At 36.8% G+C, this 12576-nt stretch overlaps 1 protein-coding gene across 1 annotated transcript; it reads right to left on the bottom strand.

Moving 5' to 3' along the window:
* LOC18778403 lies at positions 1041-8254 on the bottom strand. Its single transcript, XM_007213623.2, has 10 exons — positions 7246-8254; positions 6568-6698; positions 6377-6439; positions 6146-6235; positions 5797-5962; positions 5153-5345; positions 3172-4010; positions 2052-2663; positions 1903-1968; positions 1041-1398 (listed from the first exon to the last, which is right to left on the bottom strand). Exons 1-10 carry the CDS (start codon positions 7822-7824, stop codon positions 1291-1293), a joined length of 2847 nt encoding a protein of 948 aa, XP_007213685.1. The 5' UTR covers positions 7825-8254; the 3' UTR covers positions 1041-1290.

Raw genomic sequence — 12576 nt, 5'->3', positions numbered from 1 at the left:
TCCAAAGAAAATGAACGATAGGGAAAGTAATTGAATAGGTTCAGTAGACATTCCTCTCGAGCCTTCATAACTTAAATAGTTCTTAGTCATAGGATTGTCAATTGACATTGGTAATTTGTAAAGTGTATAAGTGCTCAATAAAGAATGATTACTAAATGCAATCAATTAAAAATTCTTGTATGGAAGTTTCACTTACATGTGATGCAAGAGTTTCTATCAATCAAACTATGAGAGATTCTCTTATTTTGGATGTATGGGTCAATTACATTTCGCACCCCTGGTGCTTTTAGGCTTGTAACAGTTTCGTTTTTATTTTTTAAAGTTGGCAAAAACAACTTTACCATCACAAATTTTTACGCCGTTGGATTAACCTTTTTTTATGAGGCGCAAACGAGCCTATTTTTGCAACACGGGCCTAAAAGACAAGGACACCAGCATGATCCACCGTTCTACCAATGATCCCATCATGTCTAAATTATGAAGTTAGTGAAACTTGATGAACAAGGCATCATGTCCCAAGTCAAGCATGTCCTATGCCACATAACCAAGGCACGCATGTCCTATATGCCATGAGGAGTAATCAAGGGATTAAAAGATCATAATGGGAACACTCAATGTTCTACTGCACTTAAGTCAAGAGTTTACCTAATCTTAGAAATTCCCTTACAAGCATGAAATCGTGAGGATGCATAAGCATGTGGATGTTTGGAGCCGTTGCATTGTTAACCTAATCTTCATCATTTAACCAACCATATCAATTTGGTATTCGATGAGAATTAGAGATCTCAACCCCATCTCTTGCCTAACATTTTGACTCCATATGGTCATTTCAAGTCCAAAACTGGTTAGTTCGTTTAATAATGAGAGACGCAGATTGATTATTTATGTTAGAAACCTTGAGTTTAATATTTTAATCCTATTTATCAATTAAATCCAGTTTTAGAAGAAGGAAAAAAAAAGCTATTAAATGGTGTAAAACATGCCAAATTTTCACAAATGTCAGTGGAAGCAGCCATTAGTAGGGAACTTGGATGGATAAGTAGCTCAGAGAGATATATGTATAACATTATGAGATACAATGAAAATGCCTTCATTTATTGAATATAATGTTTTATTTCAACTTACTATCGAGTTATAGCTTTGTACAACTGTTCTGTTGGTAATGTGTAAATTTTCTTTACAGTAGCTTGTGGCTTGTGACTTGTCTACGTTAAAAGGGCAAATATTGTAGAAGAGTAGTCTGTACATGATGTGTGATTTGTACATAGAGAGCTGTGTTGTGCTGCTGTTTCATGATGCCAAGGCTGTCCAGTAACTTGCTGTGCATAAGCTTGTAGGTGTGCCTATTATACGCGACCACATCCAATGCGTGCCTTCTATTCGTCGCATTTCTGCCAACTGCAATGAAATATCAAACTCAGCAATATCCTTATTAATTTTCACAATGGTATTTTAGATTGTGGGTTTTTTTTTCTTTTCAATGACATTTTGCAAGAAGGTTTTCAGTAATACAAGAAAGCATATTGAAATAAAATTATACACATCTGTGGTAATACAAGGATGCTCCATCGCTAATGAGTGTTGTTTAAGTTAGAATTGATGAAGAAAATGAGGAAAATCTAAAGAGCTTATAAGTAAAGGTGTTGATAAATGACATCATCATTAAGGATCTAGCAGATGGATATGGCTTTTTAATACAGTTCTTAAAATGATGCAATGGATTTCTGTGACTCCTAGTTAATGTTTGTCAAAATTGCTCTTATCATGGAAGATTGTTTGGCAGTTCTAGGTTATATGTCTTTTCCCACTACAGAATATGTTCACATGGTTATGCTGGAATTCTTTTTGATTCTCTACTAGGAAAATGATTAACACAAGTAAATTAAGATAGCAATTTCTTACTCTGCCATCTTTTAGCTCAAAGATTATTGAATCTTCAGCCAAGGGAATTGGTCGTATTGGTGCCACCTGCATAAAATGAAACCAATGAGCATTAGCTTAATAACTTCACACCAGCAATGTATTAGCAATTAGTGCAGCTCGTTACTAACCTCTTGATTACAATCACTGTTTAGGTCATTAACTCTTTCATAATCCTTCTTTGAACTAGCTGCAAAGTCTACGTCGGTACAGAATTGTGCCTTGTCATTTCCTTCCTCACCTCTTCGATCTTCAACATTCGCATTTCTCGAAAAAGGGAAACCGCAGTTCTTCCACCTCCATGTCATTTCATCCATATACCTCAGATAAACATTTCCATTGGAGCCAATAAGAAACAGTTGATTTCCTTCAAAGGATGGACCGGGTGAACCAACCAATGTCACAACTTTATGCGGACTTCCATGTTCTACCCAATTCCATCCATCGAATGTGTTCCAATGGTATTCAACTAGTCCTCCATCTACTGAAAGCATGAAAAGTGAACCTGTTAGTGAAAGCAATGATGACCTCATAGCAGTTCCAGGCAGTCTTGATAGAATCAAATGCTGAGATTGGTAGTGCTCATGCCACAGTTCAGTCACTTTATTATACTGATATAGCCGACCATTCCTTCCAACAACAAACACTATGTTTTCCCTGAGCAGTTCCTGATCTACTATAGAGGCAATCTTGGTATTTGGAGGGTTTCGGCAATCTTTCCATTTGAACTTCCTCAGGGCAACCTATGGAAGAATACAAGTTGTCAGTCTGTCACCAACTGTAGTGATATCATCATTTGTGAAATTATAAAAATATTATTTCCCTTTACAGCTAATTTTTTATTTTATGTTTACAAATTGTTAAATATATTCCAGTATACATATACCTCTAATATATTTCTTTAGCATAACCGGAAAAGAATAAAACCTTTTGTTTAAACTCAAAAAGCTCATGACCATTGGTAGTCACAAATCCAGTATAACATTGACTTTTTTTCAAATGCAACTATGATGATGGTAATGGTGATATGAATCTGATGTATGACAGTCATGTTATCAATTATGATGAAAGCTCTTGCTTTCGTTTCATGGTTGCTCAGTGAGGTATACATCAGACTTAAGATAATGCTCTAAATATCTTATCTGCCGTAGTAAATATATTTGTGATCTTTTCTTTTTAAAATTTAAGGTCATCGAATCTTCACAGAAGTAGATTTTTTTTTTTTTTTTTTTGGTTCCTTTCTAAACTTACCGTGAACTGTAGTAATCTGCCATTTCTGCTCACAAAGAAGAGGGCGTCTTCTGCTGTCACTCTCGTAGTTCTGCCAGGAATTCCATCCCATGGAGGACCTCCAACAACTTGCCTTCCTTTCCTCAAGGCAGTGCAATTTATCCATGCTAGATCATTGCTGTTCCTTTCCCTTAGAAGCACACTGCCATTTGCGTCAACGACATACAAGCTTCCATTGTAGTTTCCTAGTGCACCTTTAATAGCTGTTGAGTGCTCATGCCTCAGCCACATCCATACATTTTCAGTATAAAGATATTCAAAAGTAAAACCACCATCTGTTATGAGGAAAAATGATCTGCCTCCATGCATCGCTCTCAAATGGAAATTTGTGTTAAGCCAGTTGTCTGGAAAACTGTATTCTTCCAAAGGTTTTGTTGGGCCACTACCTGATGTTCCTGGAGTTAGGTAATGCTGCTGTGTCTGGCTTCCTTTTCGCCTTCTTGTCATTGTTCTTGCAATTCCTAAATCATTTGGCTCATCTTTTACGCCTGTGATGCAATTTGTGGGTCCACGCTGTTCTATGCAGTATTCTGCATTCCAGCCTTCTGATTCTGGGGCATCTAATATTGACCACAAATATTTGACTGCCGCTTTCTTTCGGAAGTTTACTTGATGAGATGGACCAGAGTTTTCACCACCTAAGCCTGATAGATGAAGTTCTGCCAGTCTTCCATCATCCAGTGGAAACAGAATCCTACCAACTTGAATTTGTAGTCCACTAATACCTCTGGCAACTTTTGCATGTAGGGGATGTATATGGCTTACCCATGCTTCTGGAATTGGGTTCTCTTGAGCAATACCTGTATTAATGTGGGAAACTCTTAGATCTAAGGTGCACATTCAGAATTCAGTTTTGTATCTTCATAAGTCTATCAGCTTCTCTTCTATAAATCAAAATTTGAAGTGCTTCATAGTTAATCTTATTAAAATTCAACGTACAGTTGGTCAAGAATGCCTATAATATGCTTCACAAAAAAATAGATCTCATGGTTATCAATTTCTTAAACAGGTACAATCACACATTGCTTAAAATTTTTGGCGTAAGTAGTAATGGAATAATATTTTTCTTATTACATAATGCTTGCTTTCTTTTATCTTTTCTTATTTTTCCTGGTCGAATAGGCGGATGAATAATCTAAGATTCCTAGGTGCAGATTATACCATAATTCAGTTGCATGGATCTTAGTATGGTTGGTGCCGTGTGATCACTTGACTCTGCAATTTCTTAGCCTTATTAACGATCTGCTGCTATCAGGTCCAGCAAAACATCACTTTTGCTTATAGTGTTTATGTGGTCTAGTTCCTTTCTTTTCCCACCATCTTTCAATCTCAAGGAACAAATTTAAACAGTAAGTAATCAATGTCTTAAATCAACTTTGGAGAAGTATGATTTTGAAGGCCACATAAATTTTGATAGGCAAATTACTTTGGGTTTCTTTTCTTGTCTGGTTTGCTTTTGTAGCTCTTTTGTATGTTTATACTTTGTTTGGGGTTGGGGTCATGAGATGTTATTTAGACTCTTGAATGACAAGTATGTGAAAGCACAGTTTTTGTGGAGCTTATGGTAACCTATAACCTCCTTGCAACCTCTGATGAAACTTCCATAGAACAGATGAGTGCACCTCGTTTGCTAGCAAACTATATTGAGAATTAGGTTGACTGTTTCGCGTTGAAATTGGTTTATCAGCTCATTCCAATAAGGAGCTGTTTTCCTTTTTCTTTTAAAGTTCCTCCTAAATATGATCCTGAGTGAAGCATAACTAATTGAAGTTAATCTTCTGTTATGTGATATGGTAAACAATATAATATGCATTTGCAGTTATCACATTGGTATCTTTTTGAACATCACAGGAGGGGAAGATTTGAATTTGGGAAAACTCTGTTCAGGTTGTACGGTTTATAAGATTGGAATAATTGATTTTTCCATAATTCCTTAACTCACCTGATTGTCTTGGTATTTGATATTCGAAAACTGATCCAGTGGATGTGGTGAAAAACAACGAGAATAATCTTCCGTTTGTGTCATCTTGCAGCAGCACTGGTGTGATAGATGTCAGGCGCTGATCCTTTGGACTTCCATAAACTACCCATTTCCATTTCCTTTGGTACAGTCGTCTCTCTACCAGTTTACCATCCTGCTTATACGCAAAATGTTGTGAGAGTTTTGTTTCAAATTTGGAAAGAAAATGTAAGACAGAAACAGCACTGAGGTAATGCTTTTACATAACAGCACTGAGACAAATTTTCTGTCTTCTCTAAATGGAAGGTAACTTTTAGCTTTGAATAGTTCGAGCATTCAGTTAAAAGAAAAATTAATATGATCAGCATATTGTAGCTCATGTTTATATAGTTGCTAATGAACAAATGTTTTTTCGGATCTTCAAGATTCATCCTGAGGTTCGATACTCAAACTAATAGTTATAAAGTAGCTTGAGTTGTTCCCAGATTGTTATTAGGGTATTCATTACTGCTGGCCACCGAACTCTACTTCGTTTTTTACCTTCTATACAAAATCTGTCAAATTATTTTTCAGTTCAATGCTGAATGTAAGTCTAAGAAGTGATAAATATGAAAATGCAGGAGTACCTTTGTTAGAAGAAACAGGGAAATAGAATGATCTCCACTCGCGCCATGTAAAGTACTCCCCGTCAATGGTATTAGAGAAGCATCATAAGCTGTTCCTTCTCTCCGTATATGCTTCTTCCATGATGGTTTTGAGCTCCTATCATATTCATAAAGATCACCTGCAGAACTGCAATTTACAGTTACAGGTTATGCTGTATTTGATAACCTCAAAATTATCCTTTCTTTTTGAGTAACCACGGACATAGCGAAGAGTTCGGGGTTAAGGTTTCATTGAGCTTAATTGACTTGTATGATGGTTTGACTAACCGAAGATACGAGCGCATGAACAAATGCAAGAGAGAGGAGTTACCTTATGGTATAAATTACATCTGTTCTAATACCAGCAGCATCAGCTATTGCTGCAGCATTTGCACCAGGGGGTTGTCCATGATCTACCCATCTGTTCTATGTTTATAGCACAAACGCCCAAGTGAAATTAGAGTCTCCCCATCGACATCTACAGTATAAATCGAGACTGAAATTCAAACTTAAGGCTCAGCATTGGGTGTGATGCTTTCACTTGTGTATATGCGATTCTTACCTTGGAGGCTCAATTTCTCTAAGTTCTAACAGAGTCCCTTTTTTCGTGCAGAAATAGACTCTCCTGGCAGCAATGCAGCAAAATCAAGGTGTTATAAGGTGATACTCAACTTTCTAAATCTTTTCGGTGAAGGTATTCGGGTAAGCTTTCTTAGTATGTAAGTTTCACTCCAAAAGTGAAATTATACTCACTCTCCATCATATGAAACAAGACCAGACTTAATTAAGATCACAGAACTTTGTTCTCCTTCTTCATCTGTGCTTTGACTGAGTGTAGGTGTAAAGTCTACCCAAATAGGCTGTGAGCTCTCACTGATTTTCATCTGAAAGTGCAGAAATGAAACATATGATGAAGAAGGTATATGAAAAAACAGCTAGTACAAAAAGACTAGAACACTCTTGCAGTTAAGGTAAGCCCCTTTCCATGAATTAGAGTTTATATCAGCCTGGATATGAATATGATATGACTGCAACAATGTGATATGTGCAGATAAAGAGAAAGATGATTTAGAACTGTTTTATGATGAATTCTTCAAACTTCCTGGTCTGAAACGACATAGTTTTGGACATGAGCACAACATCAGTAGAAAAACATCCACAGAGGATCCAAGTTTTCACATAACAGAGCTAGTAAATCAAATAGTTTCTGGTGATCAGTTTAGAATACAGTGGGAAAATCTACTTACACATATGAATTGATCAAAGGTTTACTAGTTCATATCTAAAAATAGATTCCCACCCAAGTAAAATTTGGAAGAAGCAGGAAGAAGATTACAATATATATATATTGATATATTTCAGAACGATGAATTCATATTATAAGAGTTAAACTGATATAAATTTGTGCGACTGGTGGGTTAATTATAGTACCTGATATAGATTTCCTGATTCAGAGAGAGCAAGAATTGTATGATTGACAATAAAAACAGAGACTGCATGAGCTCCTGATATTGGCAAATCATGGGGTGCCATCACCCACTGGACCCCATTCCAAAACCTCTCATAGATTGACCCACTTTCACCAGTGACCCAGATGGACATATCGGACATTTTGGTCAAAGAAATTCTCTTTCTCAGAGGCAAAACCACATCAGAATTATTCTCCTTCTCCAATCCTCCATAACCATCATTCTTTTTTACCCTCTCCCTCTTTCCTGAAACATCATCAGATTGGTTTTCTATGTGCTCTTCTTTGTTATTTGTTCCCTCAATTGAACCAACTACAGTACAGTTATCATTAAGACAAGACACCAGATCATAGGGCAATTGAACTTCAACCCAGCTGTTGGTTTGCTCTTTGAACTCCCAAAACCTATCTGTCTTCTGCTCAAATTGTCTATTGGTTTGGGCAAGAAACTGGTGTTGGCACCATGAAGCAGAGCCAAGAGCTACAAGACACTTCACTATCAAAAGGATCCAGATGAAGAATATCAAATGAAATATGGACATGGTGGTCCTGAGAACCTTAAAAAGGTGAGAGAGAGAGAGAGAGAGAGAGAGAGAGAGAGAGAGAGAGGCAGATATTAAACAGAGAGGCTTCAAAACTAAGATATATAGGTGGTGCCAAGTACAAGTTTGGTTGGTTTAAATCTTTTGTGGTGGCGCATATGGACCATATCTGAACAAAAAAAAACAAGACTTACAGTATTGAACTCCTTAAAGAACTAACTTCCAATTTTGGAACACAACTGCTCTTTTCCATGGCCTTCATACTCCACAGGACCATGAGAGAGAGAGAGAGAGAGAGAGAGAGAGAGAGAGAGAGAGAGAGAGAGATGGAAGGTTGTGCTTGTGGGGGTCCACATATGGTTGGAAGGAGGGTAGTTATAGGAGATGGAGAATCTTGCATCAAATTTCAAGCCCAACAATAGTAATTACAAAGCATGTGAGATAGCTTCATACCTCTTTTTCTACCTTATATTAAAGAGTCCTACCAGTCACCATCAATGTTGTTCGCCAATTTTTTTTATTCATTCATGAAAAAATCATCTTGTGGCGTATGATTGATTCAAATATAAGGTTTTACTTTATAAGGTGTTTATTGTTAACAATTATGGTATTAGCGTGTATACTGACCAGATAATACTTACATTGACAGAATCATGCTAGAGAGATCACATTAATAAACAACCTTCATATACAATATTTTCTATATCCTGACATATCATTTAGTGAATACATTTAGCGATCACATTTGGTAACTTTAGCTATGTTGTTTGTTTTATAATAACTGCATCGTCATTCGTAGGAGTTTGTAACGTTTTCCAGTTTTTGTTACCTAATTCTAATGACTTCTTGTCAATATATTATTACTTTGTCAAGCCTTTTGCTTTTCCAAAGTTCAACTTTATTGAAAGGACGATCCAACTCACACCAACTCCTCCATCAGAAACGTAGCTGCCAGATGAAGACCCAATAAAATCATATAATCATTCGATCATTGTGGCCGTCCGATCATGTCTTTGATTGTTTTAGTATCTCTAAGGTAATATTTTCATACTAAACCGTCTGATATATTGTGTTGACACAATATGTTGGATAAGAAAAAATATTACGTTGCAAACGTCAAATTGTGAATTTTTTGATCGATGATCATGTTGATTTTTTTTATACATGCCAACGTAAGTACTCATCTGACCTCACCATGGCATTAAAACATAATTTAATATTTTCATGAATGATTTTCTGATACAGTAATGATTCTTATTGTCAACAATATAAAATGTAAGATATTGTTTGATAAGAAAGGACGGCCCTTAGCAGTAATTCAAGGCCATTTTACTATTATTTTTACTTGGTTATAGCTAGGGTGAGTTGCATTTTGAAAAGGTAATTAAGTTTCAGCTTAGCCCAGATGTTTACACAAATTCTCTGCAAGTGGGTTTTTATTGTTGTTTAATACATTCTTGCTCAATAAATAACAATAAAATTTACATGAGAACGGTGACATTTCAGAGAACCCCAAAAATAATTGATTCAGTTTTCCCACCTTTTTAGAATAATAGATTCATAACTTTTATTGTATAAAATGATTGGATCCTTGTCGCGTCTGTCATCTTCATGGCCTGTGTGCGATTTATGTAATAGGGTTAACTGATATTTGGAGTCATTTTCAATTTGAGACCCGAAATTTCAATTTTATTAATTTATAATCTAATATTTTAAGATTTAATTAATTCACACATTTCGTTAATTTAACCGTTTAGTCTTCTGTCAAATTGATCATTCAACTTTGACCCCACTATCCCTTTCTCCCTTCCCTAACCCACCATTCACCCTCTGTCTTGTCAGCCTCCAGTCACCGCCTCCAAACAATCGCGCCTCACGTCAAGATCTTCTCTGCTCAACCTAGAAAACTAGCAATGATCGATGTTGGATGTTGGTCGGTTTTTTCCCCCTCCTTCATCCTTGTTGGATATTGGTCACTGCTTGGCACTACTATTGGGCGTAGGCCATGGCAGAGGCGACAGCGTAGTCGTGGGGCTGCCAATCCATTGGGCGATCTCATCTCATTCGTTTTCAGAAAATTTTGATTTGGTAATTTTTGGGGGAAGCTCAATCCCCTGGTCTTGGTGGGTCGAGGTTAGGGCACCATCAAGGTCAAGAAGGGTCTGTTGGGCTGAGTCGGCAGCGGATCAGTGGGGTGGGTCAGAGAAGGTAGATAGGGGACAGAGAGGATGACTGGTTGAGAAAGGCTTTGGTTTTTGTTTGTTTGTTTTAATTATGTTTTTGTTATAAAAATAACCTGGAATATGTATGAATATTGAGCTGCACGTAAAGTAGATGAGACACAGCATTTAACGAGGTTCGGCTATGCATACGTCCTCGGAGAGCAGCAGCAGTAACTTTTTTACTATATAAAATAATAGGGCTACAACTTTAGAGTTTACAATATGTGAGGCTCACTGAATTTTCTCTCTCTTTCTTCTTCTATCTTTTCTTTCTTCTTTTCTCTTCTTTTCTTTCTTCTTTTCTCTTCTTCTTCTCTCTTCTTTTTCTCTTCTCCCCTTTCTTTCTTTTCTCCGTTGGTCACACTCCCCTTTACAATTGGTATGCCTATTTATAGGCTAATGTTTAGGCAAAATACAGGGAAGGGAAGGTTTCTGGAAGATGCAAGGAAACTTCCTGAATTGATAAATACAGGGAAGGAAAGTTCCTGGAAGATGCAAGGAAACTTCCTGAATTGATAAATACAGGGAAGGGAAAGTTCCTGGAAGATGCAAGGAAACTTCCTCTGTGGGCTCCACCTTCAAACTTTTACAACACTCCCCCTTAGAGACCACAAATGATATGGAATATGCCTCGTTAAAAACATTGCCAGTAAAACCCCGGTGGGACAAAAACTGGTCGAAGGGAAAAAGAGTACATAATCACGTGTAACATAAAATTCTGTGTATATTGACGCGCGTGCGACACTGCCTCGTTAAAACCTTGCCAGGAAAAACCCAGTGGGATAAAAACCTGGACGAAGGAAAAAGAGTACAGTGTGTAAGGGTCTGTATTGACAGCACGCTCCCCCTGATGCTTGGCAAAATATCTTTAAGCCATACTGTTGATCATCTGTCTGAATATCATAGTTGACACTGCTGCTGTGAGTCAATAGTGTATGAAGGTCTTTATTAATACCATGCTCCCCCTGATGAATATCTCCCCCTGAAAACTTCATGACTAGCTTTTTCCAGTAAGCGACCATAGAGATTTCCTGAGTCCGCATATCTTAGAACACTTGGGCTATTTATAAGTTCACTAAAAAAATATGCCCGTATATGGTGTTATGCTTAGATAGCATCAAATATACCTCACATCATCCCAAAATGATGGTGATGGAGTTGAGCCCTATCTGGAAAATATGATGTTCGGTCCAATATACTTCCGGAAAATCATTAAAGTGTCCAACGGATAATCCTCATAAAAATACTTTAATACTTTCTTAGTATAAGCAAGAATCTCGTTGGCATAATGCTCGATCGAGACAAATATTTCATGAATTCTGCAGAAGCTTTAATGTGTTGCAATCACATTATAATCAATGTACTCACTGAGGTAATTTATGCATATTAATATTGAGTACAAATTTTGTGCTTCAAGCACATGTCCTTTAGGGACTTGCTTTATGCAATATCAATCCTCTCAACGGATTTTGTCTAAAAGGGATTAAGCTTTATGACACATTATATAGCTTTTATCCAGCTATTTATACATCTTTAGGAAATCGCTTCTGGCGATATGCTCCGTGCATTTAATAACCCTTAAAGATAATATGTTGGTCTCCGTAATTGTGTAATAAGGGGGGGCACAATTGAATCTGTAAATATGGAGAAAACCCAACATTCCTTGTTTCTGTCAGAAACAGTGTGTCATACAAAGTAGGTATATTCCCTTTTATTCCGAACACCTAAGTATAACTTTCAGTATTAACAAATTTTGGGGTTCGTATTGTGGGTTTGTTCTTTCACGTTCATTCTCATTTATAATGGAATTATCTCGTTCTATTTATAATGGAATTATCTCGTTCTATTTTGGCCAGTGATATTGTCGACATTTAATAATTGAACGTGGTTCCAATCAACACAGCCCATTGATGATTTGAGTAGCTACTCCAAAATTAAAAATTGTCATTCATCAATTCATGATCTCACAATTCTCATGTGCATGCTTTTGGGTACCCAAGCCACTTCAGGGGGCTTTTATTATGTGAGAATGTGGATTATAACCTCCATCGGAGCGTTATTTAGTACTCCATCGGAGCGTTATTTAGTAGTAGGGCGTGGATAATCTCCATTTAGGGAGTTGGAACATTGAGAACCCATATATCTGTCATGCTGCAGGCATGCCACAGATTAATACATACATGTCAATTAATTTCTGGGACTTTAACCCATATTATGGGACTTTAACCCATATAATTTGCTACGCATTAGGCGTGCATAATATCAATATTGACATGTCAAAGGATTGTCCTTTCGGGACTTCAATCCATATCATTTGCTACGCAACAGGCGTGCACCCATATTGATCACTGCTATACCCATATTCTGTTCTTATGGGACTTTAATCTGTACAGTGTATTATCAATGTATCCATCTTACAATCTGTAAAATTTGCATTAATAATTCATGGATACATACAAGCCATTCTTTTGGAACGGACTTATCTCCCAATTTGGTTACCTTTCAAGATAAAATATCAAATAGGTATATA

Source organism: Prunus persica, chromosome G4 (assembly GCF_000346465.2).
Source record: "Prunus persica cultivar Lovell chromosome G4, Prunus_persica_NCBIv2, whole genome shotgun sequence".
Classification (NCBI taxonomy): domain Eukaryota; kingdom Viridiplantae; phylum Streptophyta; class Magnoliopsida; order Rosales; family Rosaceae; genus Prunus; species Prunus persica.
This window is presented reverse-complemented; position numbering and strand designations above follow the sequence as displayed.